The 21,236-nt window shown below is 45.1% G+C and overlaps 1 protein-coding gene across 4 annotated transcripts in view; it reads left to right on the top strand.

The window, feature by feature from the left end:
- AFG2A (AFG2 AAA ATPase homolog A) overlaps positions 1–21,236 on the top strand; it is a 963,796-nt gene that overhangs the window by 732,331 nt on the left and 210,229 nt on the right. The window contains exon 15 of one of the 4 annotated variants that reach the window (XM_063920294.1): positions 14,748–15,198. The exons of the other annotated variants lie outside the window; for them this stretch is intronic. Within the exon in view, the coding sequence (XP_063776364.1) occupies positions 14,748–14,837 (90 nt within the window). The 3' untranslated portion in view covers positions 14,838–15,198. Of the gene's footprint in view, positions 1–14,747; positions 15,199–21,236 lie in introns of those variants that run through there. 4 annotated transcript variants of the gene reach the window in all.

Below are 21,236 nucleotides of genomic sequence, written 5' to 3' on the forward strand. Positions count from 1 at the left end.
TTTCCTCATTGTAAAATGATTTGTGATCACTGATTATATTCTGTCATACTTTCTCATTCTATTGAATTTGGAAGCTGAATGTGCTTCTTTCTAATTTTGTGCAAAGAAGGGGTTGATCCATTAAGCTGCAACATGCTTTTTCCTGTGTCTGATGGGGTTAACTTCCAAGACCACAACACTATAAAGATTCTACCTAGCAGGTCTGTGCTAGGGCTACTTAGCTGCATGTTGTTTTCCTGAGTTAAAAGGTATATTAGTTTGATTAGCCACTAGCCTATTTTGCTTTTGTGTGTCTCACTCATCATTGTGTATGGAATCATCATGCTCACTCTCCCTGTCAGCATCAGTGGCGGCAGCCAGTCTGACCTGGAAAGAAGCCGACACACTGGAGGTCTCCTTTAAACCCGGAAGTGTCAGTAATCCAGTGCTTTCCTACAAGCTGGCTCTGTTTATAGTGCATATCAAGTGGCTCCCTCACCTGATTCTACTGTCACCAAGTAGCCTGGAGCTGCAGCAGTGTGGTGCCTATAGCTGATTGCAGTCTGGCCTTTAACGCAGATTTTTCTTTTTCTGGATGTGTCCATTTCTCATTTTCTTTACGCTTTGTTGCCATGCAGTTGCTATATAAATAGACTGTCCAGAGTTTTATTACCACTTGTTGACAATGTGATCTCTGCAAATAGACTATTAATTAAGTGTTTTTGTACAAAATACACATGTTGGTGCTATTTCATTAGCTTAGAAGCATGTAAGAAGCCAACTAGACATTTCAGGGACATATTTTACTTTAGAGGGTATATTTACTATGGGGCAGGTTTATAGAAGTGGAGATGTTGCACATACAGTAGCAACCAATCAGAATCCAGCTGTTATCTTCTAGAAGTTGCAGAATCTGACTGGTTGCTATGGGCTACATCTTCACTTCTGTAATCCCGTACCTTAGTAAATATACCCATAGTTCTCACTCAAAATAAAATTCCTGTGATTATCTTTTTTAATAACTGCCTCCATTTATACACATACAGTATTTACAAATAATTGTTATAAATTCCATAGATTCTGGGCAGGTGAATCTGTGCATTAACTGTGTATGCAGGATTTACTTATGAGAGATGCTGGGCGTCACACAGCATGCACAAAGTATTTATCTTGGTGCACTAGCACTGATAATAATCAATGCAGATACAGAGAAACAGACTACAGGCCGTAGCGGGGAAATGTAACTGCGTGGACCAATAGCAGAGATCACAATTTCCTATTGGTCCGTGTAGTCATATCCCCCCCCCCCCCACACACACGCACACACATACATACACAATAGATGGAAAGCACAGCAGTGCCCCCTGTACCACCAGACACTGAAAGGCAGTCACAAGGTCTACACTGAATGTTGACATGTTTAAAATGTCAACATAATAAATATCGACACCTGGAAAGTGTTGACATGGACAAAACAGCATTTGTCTTTGGGTTACTGTTAGGGTTAACCTTAAGGATAGACTCACATTTAAGACTCGGGGAGGTATATTATACGGGCAGGGATCGTGCCGCTATAGGCCTTTCTGCTTTACCTCTTTACTAAGGCGAAGCAGGAAGTACTGTATTACCAATGAGATGTATAAACGTCTTGTTTGCCGAATCAAGGGAGTGAAAACTCTCCCTTCCGGCGATACTTGTCAGCTCCACACCGCATCAGCCTAATGCCCGGCCAGCTCCAGTGCGCATGTGCTACTATCGCGAGATCTCCTGTGCAGCCCGGAGACAGCAGCCATCACAGTCAGGAACAGCGCTGTCCTTCCTGTGTGGTGAATGGGGCAACGACACCTGCAGCTGTCAAAATCAATAGCTGCAGGTGTCAAAGCAGTCAGTGCCACTGACTTGTCATTTATTGCCCTAGATATAAGTGCGCTATCTAAAAGATAGCAATGCTGAAAAGCTGGGTACACACCAAGCGATATGTCGTTCAGTCCCGCAGATTGGCCAGGCATCGTATACATTGGAGCATATCGGACCGTGTGTATGTCCGATATGTCCGCGGTCTCTAGCGACGTCATCAGGTTTGATGTGCTGCACATCAAACCTGACGATATTGCTACAGTCCTGGAGTATGCTAATGATGGACATTATTGTTCTATCCTTTGTCAACATCGCTCAATGTGTACCCAGGTTGTGCCGTCATATCGGCTTCATACACATCACTCGATTGTGTACCCAACTTAATTCACAATCAGAGCAGCCAGGCAGCATTCTCTACTTGCCTTCCAAGAAGCTCCAGAGGCACCGATCCGGGTCACAAATGCCCCTGGCCCATCTCAACACTGCTTGACAGTACCTAAAATGGTGGTGCCCTGGGCAGCTGGCCAGTGAGCACATACATTCAGATCGCCCTGAGTATGAAGTAAGAATTATCTCCATGCCAAATTTCTGCCTGGGAGCAACAATCACCAGACAATCTGGACTACTCCAACATTGTTAGTATACAGATCAGGCTGTCCCGCTCTCACCTACCAATTCTTTACTACCTGCTGGTGTCTTATTTATTGTTTCTTTATTACCATATAGCGCACACCACATGTACACACACACACAGACTAGGGATATTTTTTTATTAGTGGACAATTCACTTATCAGTATATTTTTGAAGTGCGGGAGAAAAATTAAGCACATGGAGGAAGCCTACGCATGCACAGCGAGAATATACAAACTCAGGGCTGCCATCAGAAATTGTGACAAAATAGGCAGAGTCCCTCCACCAGCAGCCTCTCACCTCCCTGTGTTCTACCAGCAGCCTCTCAACTTCTCCTGTGTCCCTCCAGCAAACTCTCACCTTCCCGTGTCCCACTCCCTCCAACAGCATCTCACCTTTACCTGTCCATCCAGCAGCCTCTCACTTTCCCCTGTCTGTCCAGCGGCATCTCCCCTGTCCATCCAGCAGCCTCTAACCTTCACCTGTCTGTCCAGCGGCATCTCACCTTCTCCTGTCTGTCCAGCGGCATCTCACCTTCTCCTGTCTGTCCAGCAGCATCTCACCTTCCCCTGTCCATCCAGCAGTCTCTCATATTTCCATATGTCCCACCAACGGGTAGATTTAGCTCCTGGCCTGTAGCTGGTTTTAGCAGGCAGACCGGCAGGAAGCAATGAAGAGACAGCATCGGTGTCATTTTGAATCTGGCATTGGTCACACAGGTAGGGTTGTCACCTCTCCCTGATTTCCTGGATTCTCCAGGATTTGATGGTAACCCTCCAGGAGGCTTTTCCCTTCACCTTGGATTCTTTAGGAATAAGGGGACCCTGGGAGCACTAGCAGTGCTCCTTGCCAGCCGAGGAACTCAGTGAACTACAGTGACTGTCTCGCGAGATGGTGACATCAAATCTCACAAGACTATGTTCAGCCCAGACTGAGCCGAAGCTGCCGTGACGCTGCCATTGGCAGCTCTTTCTCAGCGTTTCCCCGGGCTACGCCTACGGATGGCAGACTGAGCCGAAGCTGCTGTGACGCTGCCATTGGCCTCTCTTCCTCAGCGTTTCCCCGGGCTAGGCCTACGGACCGCAGACTGAGCCGATGCTGCCGTGATGCTGCCCGCGGCAGCTCTTCCTCAGCGTTTTCCCGGGCTGCGGTGGTGAAGTAACGCCGGCCGGCTCATGTGAGAAGAGCAACGAGAGCTGACAGGCATGTCACACATATATTTATAATATAATGAGCATGCATGAAACAAATAGAGGCTCAAGTTATATATAGCTATACAGGTTGAGTATCCCTTATCCAAAATGCTTGGGACCAGAGGTATTTTGGATATCGGATTTTTCCGTATTTTGGAATAATTGCATACCATAATGAGATATCATGGTGATGGGACCCAAGTCTAAGCACAGAATGCATTTATGTTACATATACACCTTATACACACAGCCTGAAGGTCATTTTAGCCAATATGTTTTGTAACTTTGTGCATTGAACAAAGTGTGTCTACATTCACACAATTCATTCATGTTTCATATACACCTTATACACACAGCCTGAAGGTCATTTAATACAATATTTTTAATAACTTTGTGTATTAAACAAAGTTTGTGTACATTGAGCCATCAAAAAACAAAGGTTTCACTATCTCACTCTCACTCAAAAAAGTCCGTATTTCGGAATATTCCGTATTTCGGAATATTTGGATATGGGATACTCAACCTTTATATATATATATTTGAATCACCTTTTAGTAGTGCATTTGTTTGTTTAACCTGTTGAAGCTTGATATTGATTAGGTTGTGTGCAACACTTACACTTCCATGGTTCTTCCCTCTTTCACACAATCTAGTTTTAAGACACCAAATACCTGTAAGTTATCCAAGTGGCGACTATTATATTCCTATTTATGTAGATACACTGTTTTATTTAGATTGTTTGTACGTAACATATTTTATAAATATGGTACATCATTTAATTTACATGAACATTGCTTGGTGCTGCGGGGGGGGGGGGTGGATCTCCAGGAATCGATGATGCTTGAGGTGGCAACCCTATTCACGGGCCTGTTGGAATTTGCAGTTGAAAACTGGCGGCCTGGTGCCAAATTCACACTGCCTCCACCTGGGCCTCCTTCTCTGTCTGGGCCCGGGACCACAGTACAGACAGTCCCCACCTAATGGGTGCCTTGTACAAACTACACATTGAAAAGGCCATGGTGGGAAATTAACCCAAGACCTCAGTGCTTTGAGGCAGCAATGCTAACCAACCAACCGTGCTGCCCAGTAATGATTCTGTGGATCCTGGCATTATATCAGTACAAGGAACTGGGTAGTTACAGTAGCTTCATCAGAGGTCAGATATATGGAATGGTACACGCCGTTCACTGCTCATTTACATTTCTTAGCTGTTAATAGATTTTCAGCTCCTAACGCCTGAAAAACACATTAAAAGAAAGATACATGGCTTCTTATGGGCTCTTTCCAACAATTGCCTTATACAATCGGAACTCTACAGTATTTAAAATTTTAGAACTCGGCACAGTACGTATGTGAATGGGTTCTCAATTTTTATTTCTTATTGTTCCCATCGGAAGGAATGCAGAGTCTCATAGTTCTATGTGCAGAGTCTGCACAACATGTGTCATACCTCATTTATGCTGATTGTAAACAGTCCTTTTGGTACATTTTTTGTGACATGTTAAAATGTAGTTGAACTGTTTATGGAACATATGGATTATTTACACAGCACAATCCTAAAGTAATTACAAAGTATACTCTATATTTACTTAGTTGCTTCCTTTTAGTTGCGAAATTCAGAAAATTACAGTTGTTAGTTCAGAGAAAAATAAATTGTTTACACTTGGTTTGTAGTGGTAACGCCATGTGATATCTGAATTTTCCAATATCAAAGACTGCACATTTGCCATTGTTTTCTTCTGAACTAAATAAGGCTAAACCTATGCAAACCCCCTTATATTGTATCATAGCACAGAAATACACCATTCTGGGTATCCATGCACTGGGAAATTGCACGGCTCTCCCTAACAAGGCCAATTGTAGACATATTTGGTGTGCAGGTCTACACAAGAACGACCCCACCAATAGGCAAACGTAGGCATTTGCCTTGCATGCCAATGATATGGGCACGTCTAAAACACTGAATGTGCCCCTGTATAGAGCACCAGCTCCTGACATGAAGGAGATGCAGCAACTTCTTACATGTGCTGCTGCTCAATGTCAGTATTATGCTGGGGGGGTGCCAGGTGGCTATGTCACAGGCAAGTACCACACTCCTAATCTGAGTAGCTGGGTGATTGGCACTACCTAGGGTGTCCCCAGGGCTTGTACTGGTCCTGTGCGTGGATTCAAAATTTAAGCAGGCTACCTGAAGGGATCAATCTAGTGTCATTCATTTCTCTGAACTGAGTCAGCATATTTACTAATGCTGCTGTTTTTTGTGACAAGCATGTGTCAAGAAACAGGATTGTAAAATATGTAAACTGTCACAACGAAGACTGTTACACAAACACAAAGTAAGGGCTTAGATAATGATAGTTTGTCTTTCTTTTTCCCAATAAGGTACTCGCACGTTATAACTTCTGCATGTATTACTCACCTCGGGCCGGATGTATTGCAGTGCGAGATTCCGTCCAAACTCATACTTTCAGCATTCATTTACAAGGCAAAGCCAGGTTGTTTTTTCCTTGTAACGGATTGCCACTTTTGAAAAACGTACAAGTTCGGCCGGAATATTGGAACTCCAGCCGTCTCACACTGCAGTACATCCGGCCCCACATCTGGAATCATAGCAATGGTTTCTTACGCAGGAAATAGAGAAATGAATGTAATAGCTGAATAGGTTGTATTTGCAGACTCGACACAGTTCTTTCATTTGTGGATGGATATACCACTTTCTGCAACTTCTGTCAGTGGCTTACATGGTTGCTTTATAAATGGTGGTATTAATAGACTTACCGGCAGTGGCGTAACTAGAAATTTTTCTCCCCCAAGCCAAAAAATTCTTCGGCGCCCCGCCCCCCCTTCATGCTCCATAATTGGGAGCAAGAAAGGGATAAATATGCGCGCGCCAAAAAAAGGGCGTGGTTTTGTTGGAGTGGGCGTGGCATTGCAGGAAAAGACTACCTTATACCCCAGTTTTGCAACCTGCACGCCCATACGTTGGCCACCACAGGAAAGAAAAATAATCCTGATTCATGCCCCTTACATTATTTGTAATTTTTCCTCCTTATAGTAATGCCCAGTATACATTATGCCACATACTGCAATGGCCCTTAGACATTATGCCGCACACAATAATGCACGACACAATATGCACACACTGTAATGCCCCCGACACATTATGCAACACACCGTAATGTCTGTGACACATTATGCCACACACCGTAATGCCTGTGACACATTATGACAGGAATCGCAATGCCCGTTATACATTATGCTACACACTGCAATGCCCGATACATTATAGCACATACAATGTCTGTGACACATTATGACACACACCGCAATGTCCGTGATACATTATGCCACACACTGCAATGCCCGATACATTATAGCACATACAATGCCTGTGACACATTATGCCACACACTGCAATGACCTTGAGACATTATACCACAATGCCCGTGATATAGTATACCATACACCGTAATGCCTGTGACACATACCGCAATGCCCTGCCCGTTATACCCTATGCCACACATCGCAATGCCCGTTATGTATTATGCCACACTGCAATGACCCTGAGACATTATACCACATACCACAATGCACGTGATATAGTATACCACACACCGTAATGCCTGACACATTATGACACACACCGCAATGTCCGTGATACATTATGCCACACACTGCAATGACCCTGAGACATTATACCACATATCACAATGCCTGCGATATAGTATACCATACACCGTAATGCCTGTGACACATTATGACACACACCGCAATGTCCGTGATACATTATGCCACACACCGTAATGCCCATTACACATTAAGTCCTACAGTAAGGCTTCTAATTACTTTTCAATTACCTGCTCGTTGTCAGGGGTTTCATGCACTGGGTGTCATGCTCGTTGCCAGGGGTTTCACGCTCTTGGTTCCATGCACGGTGCCAGGGGTTTTCATGCTCAGGGTGTCATGCTCGTTGCCAGGGGTTTCATGCACTGGGTGTCATGCTCGTTGCCAGGTGTTTCATGCACTGGGTGTCATGCTCGTTGCCAGGTGTTTCATGCACTGGGTGTCATGCTCGTTGCTAGGAGGTAGTCCTTGTTGCTAGGGCTGTGCTCCCAGTGCCACATATGTCCCCAGTGCCAGATATTCCCCCACGGTGCCAGGTACTTACATGCCCCAGTGCCAAATATAGTCGTCCCCCCCATGTGCCAGGTACACATATACCCCCCCCCAGTGCCACATATGCCCCCAGTGCCAGATATTCCCCCCCAGTGCCACATATGCCCCCAGTGCCAGATATGCCCCCAGTGCCATATATTCCCCCCAGTGCCAAATATGCCCCCAGTGCCATATATTCCCCCCAGTGCCAAATATGCCCCCAGTGCCATATATGCCCCCAGTGCCAGATATTCCCCCCCAGTGCCAGATATTCCCCCCGTGCCATACATGCCCCCAATGCCAGATATTCCCCCCCATTGCCAGATATTCCCCCCGTGCCATTTATGCCCCCAGTGCCAGATATCCCCCCCAGTGCCATATATGCCCCCAGTGCCAGATATTCCCCCCCCAGTGCCATATATGCCCCCAGTGCCAGATATTCCCCCCCAGTGCCATATATGCCCCAGTGCCAGATATCCCCCCCCCCAGTGCCAGATATTCCCCCCAGTGCCATATATGCCCCAGTGCCAGATATCCCCCCCCCCAGTGCCATATATGCCCCCAGTGCCAGATATTCCCCCCCAGTGCCATATATGCCCCCCGTGCCATATATGCCCCCAGTGCCAGATATCCCCCCCCCCCAGTGCCATATATGCCCCAGTGTCCGATACCCCCCCCCCAGTGCCAGATATTCCCCCCCAGTGCCAGATATGCCCCCAGTGCCAGAAATGCCCCAGTGCCAGATATTTCCCCCCCCCCCCCCCCCCCGCCGACGCTTTTTGGAGGGACACGGAGGGCACAGCTCGCCTCTCCTGTGTCCCTCCTGCTGCATCATCTCCGGCGGCCGCGGGTCTATTAGGGGGAAGTGCCGGTTCGTGAGCCACTTAGAGCTCACGGACGGCACTTCCCCCTATTTGACCCGCGGCCGCCGGAGATGATGCAGCAGGAGGGACACAGGGAGGCGCGCTGTGTGCCCTCCGTGTCCCTCCAACAAGCGGCGGAGGGAAGGAGACTGCAGACTGACATGCGGACGCTCGTCCGCATGTCAGTCTGCTGTAAATCAGTGGCGCCCCCGCAGCCCCTCGCCCCCAAGCCACCGCGAGGACTGCGGGGGCAGTAGTTACGCCACTGCTTACCGGTAATACCCTTTTATACCCTTTTTATGCAGTTTTAGTTAAATACAAATTCTAAAAACATAATGTTAACAAAAATCTGAATAAAAAAAATAGAAACGGTGTACAATACATTATCTAAAGAAAGGGAAATGCAATTTGCAAGTAAGTAGGACTAACCATTAGCTAAGCAATTTCTGCCCAGAATCAAAGCTTTAATATTTTGTTAAAGATTGTAAAATATTACCTTAAAGGAACAGTAAAGACAAAGATGGGAAAACAGTTTACTTACAAGTAATCACTGATTACCATGCCCCAGATGTCTGCTAGGAAAGTGGGGTAAATGTTGCTTGCTTTTTTTATTTAATTTACTTTTCAATTTTACAGCTACAAATAGAATTACCTGAGATTTATGACTTTTGAGCTAAATTTCTTCCAACACGTGGGTAGTACAGATGTGTCCTCGTACATCGTGCCTCAATATGCCACGCAGCTGGAGATGCTTGGCGTGAGTGAGCTGACTGGTCCCATGCAACTCTGTTAACATCAGGCGTCCTTTTGCTGCTGAAAATGAGTCTTACACTCTGCTGATTAAAATGATATGCGGCATGTCTATATTCTTTGTGCATCTGCAGCTGTATCTGTATATGAAGTGCAGCATTGTGTATACAGGGGTGGTATTCAGTATGCCGACTGACGGGATTCCGGCGCACAGTATACCGGCGCCGGAATCCCGACACTTATTCTCCCTCGTGGGGGTCCACGACCCCCCTGGAGGGAGAATAAAATAGCTACGCGCGCCACCGAGCCCGTAGCGTGGCGAGCGCAGCGAGCCCGCAAGGGGCTCATTTGCGCTTTCCACACTGTCGGTAAGCCGGCGGTCGGGCTCCCGGCGCCGGTATGCTGGTCGCCGGGAGCCCGACCGCCGGCAGATCGTAGTGAACCCGTATACAGATACAACCACAGATGCACAGAGAATATAGGCATGCCACATATCATTTTAATCAGCATAAACTGCTTTTACGTCCTATTCGCATCATTTTGCGAATAAGACACATTTTAATAGGAAAAAAATCACACACAAGGATGCTCGGCGGTACCAAGTCACGCCACGGCATGGTGTGACTAGAAGGCCTGTTTAACGTTCAGGGTGGCTAGATGTAAGTGGAGACATCTGTAGCATTTGTGGGAGTACATACCAACTTTACTAGTAGACCGTTATTATGTCTGCTGTGCTGTTACTGTCTTATCTGCTGATGTTCCACCCACTTACAGAACTAGATGAGAACTCTAAATATTTGTCAGTGTATAGGAGAAGGTGGGACCATATCACGCTTCAAATCATGGCATTATGCTGCAAGGGGGTTGGCTCCAATTGAAGCTGGGGGGGGGAGGGGGAGGGGGGGGGGGCTGGGTATTGTTGGAGCTAAATGTAAGCAAAACTAAATCACCCGAAGCTCTGCCTTTTTTCAGTGGCTTTTACAATTGAAGACATGTATGCAAGAAGCAGGTTTAGTTCTTAAATCAGTAGCTACATTTATGTTTTGAAGGGTTTAATGAACAAATTATGTTGCTTGCTACTGTGTTTTGTTATATTTCAAAGAAGTTAATTATTTAGTATGAAATATTTTAAAGACTTCACAAAGTGAATGCTGGAGCAGGCCCCACCTCCGAGCATGTGATGTCAAGACGTCATGCAGAAAGAGCGAGGCTGCCAGCACCAGGAAGTGCAACAATGTCCGGGCGGCTGTACAGACTGCAGGGAGCGTGTCTGGAGCATTGCAGCAGCGCTACAGGCTGCATGCAGGGTGCCATTCCTGGAGGGGCAGCAATGGTGCTGCACTTTGGCTGATGTCACAGGTCTAGTCCATGGCTGTTAGTAAAATAGGTGCTGTCTTTGACTTAGGAGTGCTGATCCACATATTCTAAACCCTGCCTTTGGATATGGAACTGAAACTGGTTATGCTTGAGTAATAAGTGTTTACTAATAAGTAGGTGCTATATTAGAATAAGGATTGTCCATTTAAAGCATGCTAAGTAACAGTGACGTGCGGTGAGGTCAGAGGCTGTGGAGGCACTCATGGGGGTGGGTCTGGGTGCTGAAAGTCTGACCCCCCTATTCGATGTAACACAGACAAACACACACACACAGAGCCCTGTCCCCACACTCACTACAGATGCCACACACATACAGTGGCGCTGAGAGGGGATGGAGGGTACTCTCTACCTGGCCCGGGCCCATTGGAGGGGCCCGGTTGAGGGCCCTGGTCCAGCTGCCCTCCCCCTTCCTTCTTGCTGACAGCCGCATGTCAGGTGGTGAGAGAGGACTGGCCGCTGCTGCAGCAGCCTCTCTCCCAGCCCAGCAGATGCTGGCATGGCAGCTCAGCGGTGGCCAGTCCTCCCCTGTCATGCTGTTCAGCTCCGGTGTCTGTCTCTTCCTGCACGTCCTGGATTGGTCACATGAGCAATCCGAGCTGCCCATCAGTGCACAAGTACGCCCCCCACACTGAGGCATGCCTCCCATTTCTCTTTTCTAATCAGCATGATTGGCTGCTGTGTAGCCCAGCCCCGCTGTAGAGACAGGCTCTGACTGTGTGTAAGATGAGGCTTAGCTCTGGCTGCCTCATCTCTGTCTCTCCCTGCAATTTCCGAAGCCCTGCAACTGTGGACAGTTTTATCTATAAAATGCTTGCAATAATACAAAGAATATGCTTAGAAGTTATAAGCATCTTGCTTGTGTTATTCCAATCATTTTTATAGTAAAAACTGTAAAGTATGACAGGGAGCATGATAGGTGAGGCTCTGCCTCCCCTGACTGCACGTCCCTGCTAAGTAATTATACAAACAGTTCTGATCTGTGCTAAATCTTTAATATGAATGGCTGGACCATATATAATGTTATACTTTAATAATATAGGAGATATTACACTTGAATTAGAACTTAGAAGTGATATATTTTTGTGACAAGTTCTTTATTTTGGGTATGTTATTTTTTTTTAAATAAAACTGATTTACATCAGATTATTCCTGGCGCTGAAATTGTTCTGCAACGGCTGTTTGAGGCAATTGTAACACTGCATGAATTACATGACAACAAAAACGTTTTAGGTAGATAGTGTTCCTTTCCATTCAGTTGATGTCCCATGGAAACAACTGTAAACAGTGAAGAGTGAGACACATTCTAATACACGAACACAGAGGGATGACAGGTTCATTTGGTAAAATAAATAAAAAAATTAGAAACCAGATAGGACCATGTTATAATCTTGTAGTCAAATAGCATGATATTGCATTACAATTATGTTATGATAAAGTAATGCACACACCTTAGACAAATATATACATGTACACCCAGAGTGGACTCTTCCCCTTCTATAATAAGGATCTCTTTCTAATCTTCTTCAATTATAATATTGTCTATCTAAACAATTGTCTCATATAAAAGACATGCAATGTATGAAGATAAGCAGTTGTTTAGTGATGTACTTAACAGGTTTTATGGAACATGTTTAGTGCAATACATATTCAGTACACCCAACTAAATTGCAGTAAATCTTTTAATGTATAGGAACAAGGGCCTAGCTGCCATAGATTCAGGGAGTGCAGCTGCTATGGGGCCCAGAGTTCAGAGGGGCCCACCTTCCCTGGCAAATTACGGGTTGGGATTAGGTGTCCAGTGGTCGGGATCCAGGCGGTCAGCCAGTATCCCTGATGCCAACAAAAATGCCAGCAGGGGGGCGAGCACAAAGAAGCCCCTTGCGGGTTCGCGTTCCTCCCAACGGTCCCTATTTTCGCGGTCCAGTCCCGCTGTCCCACTCGCGAGCCGCAGTGTCCCGCGGTGGGGGGGACAGTTGGGAGGCTCTGTCTGTCGCTGCCCTGCTTAGCAGAGCAGTGGTGAATAGACGCTATGCGCACGGCGTCTATTCAGTGCAGACAGAGGGAGAGGGGGCATGCCAGCGGCTCACAGAGCGCTGGGCATGACCCCTCAGTGTCGAAAATGGGGCGTGGCTCGTGATCGCGGGTCCTCCGTGAAGCCATGCCCCCTTTTCATAGGTCACGCCCCTTTCCGGGAGAGCGCGCGTCTTCGCCGCGCGTGTGTCCCTCTTTGAAAGCATGCAGAGTTGGGAGGTATGGGTTCGCTGTGCTCTCCACGATGCGGGCTTGGTGGCTCGCTGTGCTCACCACAGGTTCTAGTCCTGGGCCCCCTGCCGGCATTTTGGTGGCCGGAATCCCGGCATCGGTATGCTGATTGCCCGGATCACAACCACCAGGATCATAACTACATCCCAAAATTACATGTGTTCTATACATTTTCCTCATTGGGTGGTACATAAGGTCCCTTACAAACCTATGCATTGGGGTCTACAATGTATCTAGGTATGCCCCTAGGCCTGCTCATTGTAATGTGATCTAAAACTAACTGGAGGGCATTATAATGTTACATAATATGAACTGGGGCACTTTAATGTGGCACAATATGAAGTTGAAGCACTGTATGTCATAATGTGAATTGGGAATACTGTTTGGCATAGCGTGTACTGGCAGACCTACAATGTGCAAAAATGTGTACTAGTGCACTACTATGGTTCATAAAATAAACTTGGGCACTACCATGGGGCATAACATTAACTAAGGCACTACTATGGTTCAGAAAATTAACTAGGGCACTATTATGGGGCATAAAATTAACAGCTGCTATGGAGAGGCATTGGGACAGCAGAGGTCCCTTCAAAGTGTTGCTATGGGGCCCACAAAGTTCCGGTTATGTCCCTGTATAGGAATATATTCATAGATCATTTACAAAGTCTGAAGTGAGCAAAGCAGAGAGCTATTCTCTTATTGGCGATGCTGTTTGCTTTACTTTGCACAAAATGGTACCTGCTGAATGAAGTGTGGATGTTCATAAGAAAGCACTCAGTAAACGTACTTGGTTTTGAAGAGTATAGCAGAAACTGGACATTATTTAGAAGCGTGTGAAGGGAACCTTTTTAGGGGTGTTCCATCATGTGTGCAGGGGCGTATACCCATTTTTGCTGTGTTTAAACGACTTGATGTTGCACCAGCTCATCATGTTGCACCAGCTGGAAGTGATCTGGTCTCATCATAATTTGAATTGAACGCATCATGGAGTTTTCAGGAGCACTTCAGCAGTCAAGTGCATTTTGGAGAGCTCTTGTCTAATGTACAAGAACAAAGCTTCAAACACGCAAAATGCCACGTATAATAAAGACTGGTCAAAGGCAGATGATAGGCTATTGCCTATCAAGGAAAAGGTTGGCTGTAGAGTTACACTTTTGTACAGTGCCCACTTCAGATTCCCTCCACACCCCTGCACTCTCAAATACATTTCTGATTTGCAGAGATGGTCCCAGGAGCAGAGTAGGTGTGCTCCTTCAAGTGTACTATTAGGTAGTTATAAAACATATAATCACAAAGCACAGTCGCTATACAGTTTAGTTTGTGTGTCCTCAGTTTGCAACCACCATAGGAAACCTTCATTGTTATCACAGTAGCTGCCCTGTTGTTTTCTCATTTGCAGGTTGCAGCAAATGCTTTCATCCTCCTGTAACTCGGGAGCTTGGTTATGTAACAGTTTGCACTTTATACCATGAGGATTTCCATTGATTGCATATAAAGCAATTATCTAACTCATTGTTATGTTTTATTTAGGCATGTTGTGCTTTGGGCTGGGTGTCAGTATAGCCAATGCCAATAATTGTTGTATTTAGTTGAGACATTGGCTGATTTATATTAGTGTCTATCAATGTATACACTTTACAATTTTGTATATAGCTTCCTTATTTGTCTTTTATTTTGTAGCCCCATTCAGGCTCCTGGCATGTGCCTCTTTGTCAACAAGGCATCTTTCATCACTCAATCAACATCCACAAGCTTTTAATTGGTCTTTAGCCCTGTTTTTCCCACCATTCCGCTTGTAAAAACTTTCAAAATAATGTTGCCAAAAGGCCTTTCCCTGAGTGAAATAGGATTATCATAAATACTGGCACTGAAAAGAGGGGGATTACTCCAGCCCACTTCATTTCACAGCTCTGAGTAAAAAAATAAAAAAATATGCCTTCTAATTATCTTCCTCCTCTGAATAGCCTGCCTGACAGGAAATTCTACTTCATAAAGGTGTCTTAAGCCAGCATGCCCCAAGCACAAGTTCCCTGGAACTAAAGGACTCCGGAGTAATGAGCATGTTAATTAATAGGTTATGGAAAGAGACTTATTGTTAAAGAGTAAAGTGTGAACCATTTTCATTTGAAAAGAAAGAAGCTAATGTTTCATTTCTGGCCTTCGCTCCATGTGGTCACAATAACAACAGGTACACGTAGTAGTAAAAACCATTCAGACTTGCACAGTTTGTGAAGACCAGTAACAGTGTGTATTGCATTTTTTGCTTCAAAGACTTAACTAAGTTTAGTTGTATCCACTACATCCAGCTATAAGCAAGTCAGACCATGTGTGATTTAGAAAGCAGTGTATCATCAAGGCACACAGTGGAACTGTAATTAAGAATCTTGGAATGTTATGTATGAAAGTACAGCATATTCATTGTTATGTATGAAAGTACAGCATATAAATTGAGTTACATTTTTTTGAATGTACACAGCTTTATCAGTATCAGTGAGACTGTACCCTAACATACCTCCCAACATTTATCTTGTAGAAAGAGGGACCTGTATGCGCGGCAAAGCTGCGCCCGCCTAAAAATGGTGTGTGGCAATGGGAAAAGGGGCACGGCTTTGCTGCAATGCAGCGACTGCTTGCCACGCCTCCCATTGTCATCACTGAGGGGGCATGCCCAGCGCTCTATGAGTTGCTGGCATGACCCCTCTGTCTCCTGTGAATAGACGCTGTGCGCATGTGCACAGCGTCTATTCACCGCTGAGCAATGAGTGACAGAGCCTCCCAATTGCCCCCCACCACCGCGGGACACTGCTGCCCGCGGGTGGGACTGCAAAAATCGGGACAATTGGGAGGTATGCCCTAATGTTGGACCTGAATGTGAATGGCCCTCTGGGGGAAGCGGGGGCCTAGAGAGTAGCATGCTATCTGAGGGAGCATGGCCAGCCAGCAGAGGGAACGTGACTAGCACTAAATGAATCCGCCATCCAGTCTTTAAATTCAACAAGACCATCTCTTCAGTACAGATTGTGCAGATATTAAAATGTTGAAATCTTCCACTGCTTCATGCCCTATGGCTTCCCACCATCTAAAATAAGAAACTCTTGTCCCTGTCCTGACTGAGCTTTTCAGTGCGATTCTGAAAGATGTCATTTAGTTGGCTGAAATAGTTGAAATCCCCAAACCAGGTAAAGACTTGAATGGAGGTGGCAGTAATCACCCTACAGTATGTCCCTCTTAAACTCAAACCTGAAGCTATTTGCAAATGTTTTGCCAGTGCTCTGGCCAGTGTTATGTGCTCACTGGTCCACCCAGACCAAGTGGAACTCATCCCTGACATACAAGCCTTTGACATTATCAAAAGATCCATAGTTCTGATCCATAGCTCAAAAATATCTGATCTTCTCTCCTTGGAAATGGCCCTAGGGGCAGAAAAGGCTCCAGGGACTTCATGCCGTGAACCCTTCATCTTGGCCTAAGTGGGGATTTCCTTATGCATGTAGAATCCCTTTATTATAACACCACTGCCTCAGTTTTAATTAATGGCATCTCCTCTCCTGCCTTTTCTAACTCCGACTATTAGAAAGGCAGTGCTGCCCCTTGTTATTCACCTTACGAAAACTCTTGTGCATATTGTATATTCTCAAATAGTCCATAAAATAGCTATGTGTTTCAGGCAATTAGCTTGCAGAAGCAGGAAACTCTGGCCGCGAAGTGGTTACCATACCGCTAGTCGGGATCCCGGACATCACAAGGCCGACGCCGGAATCCCGCCTAGCACTGAAATACAGACGCTGGAATACCGCCATCCACGACACCCATAGAGGGAGAATATAACCTGTGGCGAGTGCAGTGAGCCACCGTGCCCGCAACGTGGCGAGCGCAGAGGCTATTGGACTTGTTCATACCTGTGCTGAAGAAATCATAGTAGAGCATGTGACCAACTGATATTTTACTTTCAAATTACACGTATGGAGGCCTCAATCCGCTGCCAATTTGGTTTCATATCTCTTACTGTTATTAGTGTAAAAGCTATGTCATGGCCTAGCCCCCAGGTAGAAAGTTGGTAAGTATGATTATAATATAGTGCAGGTAAGCAGCTGGCACTCTATGGGTCGGATTTATCTGACAGCCTGGTAAATAATTTTTGAACAGTGCTCAGACCATGGTAAAGATTTAATAAAAATCAAAAGCATTACTGTTACTATGGTCTTCAGTTATTATTTTTTTGTTCTATATTGTTCTGTTAAATGACTAAACTCTGTAAATGCAGTTATGATACTATATATCTATACAAGCTGCATGTAGTCTCTGGAAGAGCGCATGAATGCTTCTTTACCTTTGCTGCTTTGTTGTGTGAATCAGTAACAGCAGGAGTGTTTCCTGCAGCAGAGATTACAACAGGCAATCTTTTATGTGCATTAGACATAAACAAGAAAGACGGCTGGACAGCAAAATGATACTTGTTCCATTAAGGCTCATATACAATGGAGTTTATTTTAGGTATTAAATGGTCATTCTTAAAGCCTGTTAAACATGTTTTGACATTGATTATAAAATATGCGAGTGAACGGAGCAGTACACATACAGAGGACCTGATGCATAGGTGGATGCTAATCACAGCGCTACTGCAGAAGATATGCTTATACCACAGCCCCTGTCTTGTGTATAGAAACGCCCACTGCTGGCATCTCAAATCCACCGATTGCCTGTGGAGATGCAAAATTTGGCGCACATTGGTCGCACTTTCAGACACCGAAAACCACATGTTTGCTCAGAATGCCCACGCAACTAAGCCGGGGCCAGTGATACTGCGTAAGGCATGGTCAATGGCTTCCACACGCCATACTTGCCTACTTTTGAAAAAGCATTTCAGGGAGATTGTGAAAGTAACACCTATCAGTGTGGACGTGTACTGCTACATCTGAGAGGCGTGTCATAAAAATGACTGACACCCAAATGTAAATGAGCCCCTAAGTTAGTAAGATCTACTTGTTGAAGAAAAGACACTGATATTTTTCAGGCTTTGTTTGTGTATTGTTTCTTACAAGAGGTTCTATATACTGTAAGTGGCCACGAGAAACCTTATTTAAAATGCATGTAGCCATAGGGATCATTGTACCTTATAAGCAATGCAAGGAAAGGCACTGATGAGCTAGCTTGAATGTATGTATCTCTGATTTATCCCCCCCCCCCCCAAGAATGTAGCAGCTACATAATGGGGATAAGGTGCTATCAGGGAGATTGCTGTTCCATTCAGGGAGTCAGAGAGAATGTAACCATTTCAGGTAGGCTCCTGCAGAATGAGGGAGGGTAGGCAACTATGCCACACGCCCACAGACAGTCACTGTCAGTTGCTCTGCATCCTAGTCCTCACTATGACCACCGTTGCAAGACCACTGTGGCACATGCACATTGCAATACACAGAACGTCAGCCAACTGCCAGAATATCGGAACTGCATCCACCTCTCAGTCAGGCCCTGAGGCTTATGTAGAGTTGTCACAACTACAGTTTGCAAAAAAATTTCCCTGCAAATTGTTCTTTATAGAAAAAAAACAGTTATGGTGAGATACAGATGAACATGGGGAGGATAATGTAGATAGCCAATACAATGTTCTTCTATGTCAACCCACTGTTTGCTGTCCCTTGCACCGGTCCACTAGAGGACTCTGCTGAATACAATGGCTTGATAGTAGCTGATGTTGGACCTCATTCATTTGCACATGTGCAGTCCTGCGACACAGGACACAGTCCAGCATCAGACTGTCAGTTATCCGTTTATGAAAGCGGAGGCGTGTCACCGCCATTTAGGAAGAGGGTAGAGGCCACGAATTCCCAACATTGCCAGTGATTCCAAGTGGTGCCACAAGCCACCCGATGGTGTGTCTATGGTCAGATCACTACTGCAGCTGGAGGCGTCTGCTTGTAATAGACGCCTCCTGCTGCATCACCATACAGCGCTATAATTTTAGCTTCCAAGGAAGCACCTCCAACCACATCTGAATTAGGCCCGATGTGAGGTCTCTGGAGGCCTCCATGGTGCTTGTGACACAGCAGAGTGTCCTTTTGAAACCTGGGACGCCTATCTCCCCAGAAAAAAAGATCTAATAATACCTTTAATCACTTGAAACAAAGTTGGGAGAATATTGATACAGGTTGAGTATCCCTTATCCAAAATGCTTGGGACCAGAGGTATTTTGGATATCGGATTTTTCCATATTTTGGAATAATTGCATACCACAATGAGATATCATGGTGATAGGACCTAAATCTAAGCACAGAATGCATTTATGTTACATATACAGCTAATACATACAGCCTGAAGGTCATTTAATACAATATTTTTAATAACTTGTGTATTAAACAAAGTTTGTGTACATTTAGCCATCAAAAAACAAAGGTTTTAGTATTTCACTCTTACTCAAAAAAGTCCGTATTTCGGAATATTCCGTATTTCGGAATATTTGGATATGGGATACTCAACCTGTAATAAGAAAATTTATTAAATATTTAATTTTAGGTTGTGTGTTCATTTATCCTCCCTATCCAAGACTGCTTTTGGTTTGCTAGGATCTACAGTCCTCCCCAATTTATTACAAGGCAGGAAAAAAGTTTAACTGCAAAAGGTCCACAACCTACTGCACGAAAGTACTGTAAGTAAGAAATTCTGTACAAACTTATTTAAAAGCATCCCACATTATGTGTCAAAGACAATAAAGAGCTCCCCTCCTAATACATACTGTAAAACGTATACTTAGGGCCTAATTCAGAGTTGCACATAAACCCAATGGATTACATACAAATCTGATGGTTGTGGGGCTGTGCAGGCGTAAGACCGATTCTGCATATGTGCAGAACGGGTCTTCCAATATTACTTGCAGCCCCCTGTCAGCTACAGCATGATTGACATGCGGCATTTGAGGGTGGCAGCTGGCTATGAATTCCATCCAATCAGAAATTAGATTTCTGGAGGTTTCCTGACCTCTTACTAGCATCTGCAACAGGCGATGGTGTCGCAGTAATCCATTGCTGCATCCTAGTAAGCAGGTCGGATTACTACTGCAGCAAGAGGTGTCTACATGTAATAGACACCTTCTGCTGCATTTACATACAGAGCTTTCGCTGCTGCTTACAAGGAAGTAGCAGTGATAGCACCTCCAACCACATCCGAATTAGCCCCTTAATGTGGAAATCATCAGAAAAGGATTTACCACAAAATGAGTGTAAAAAATATAATATAAATGAATAGCAGAGAAGGGGACTGTCTCTTGTACAGCAGGACTCTGATGCTTGGAGCCCTGGAACTTGGGGATAACAGGATATACCATACGCAAATACAGTACATTGGGGGTCATTCGGAGTTGATGGCACGGCTGCTAAAAACTGCTAGCGAGCTAACGCTATGCCGCCGCCCACTGGGGAGTGTATTTTAGCTTAGCAGAAATGCGAACGCTTGTGCAGCAGAGCGCCTGCAAAAACATTTTGTGCAAAACAAGACCAGCCCTGTAGTTACTCTTCGTGTGCGTTGATTCTAACGTTGGAGGGTTGGCTTTTGACATCACACACCCACCCAGCGTTCGCCCAGCCACGCCTGCGTTTTCCCTGGCACACCTGCGTTTTTCCAAACACTCCCTGAAAACAGTCAGTTGACACCCAGAAAAACCCACTTCATGTCAATCACTCTGCGGCCGTCAGTGCGACTTAATTTTTCGCTAGAGCCTGTGCAAAATCACGTTCGTTCGTACGTCGCGTGTGCGCAATGCGGCCCTTACGCATGCGCAGAAATGCCGATTTTTAGCCTGATCACTGCGCTGTGAAAATCGTCAGCGAGCGATCAACTCGGAATAACCCCCATTGCTCTGAAATGTGGGCATAACAAGCAACATTCAATACTTGTTGCACATGAGGGCTTTTTTCAGTGTGAACATTTGGCATTTGCTACAGCCTGGCATAGTTACCTTCTGCTACATCAGTGGATGTGTGTTGTTAGAAAGTGAAAGCGAGCTTGATAGACTCTTGACTTCTTCTTAACCTCAGTAACTGTGTAACAATGTTGTAGTTTATTACTATCTCTTTTAATTAGTCACAAAACTGTCATGATGGAATTTATGAGTCAATTAACTAGAAATATTTGTTCTTCATAATGGGTAATTGTACAGAATAGCAATAGTCTGTA

This window comes from Pseudophryne corroboree, chromosome 1 (assembly GCF_028390025.1).
Source record: "Pseudophryne corroboree isolate aPseCor3 chromosome 1, aPseCor3.hap2, whole genome shotgun sequence".
NCBI classification, from domain to species: Eukaryota; Metazoa; Chordata; class Amphibia; order Anura; family Myobatrachidae; genus Pseudophryne; species Pseudophryne corroboree.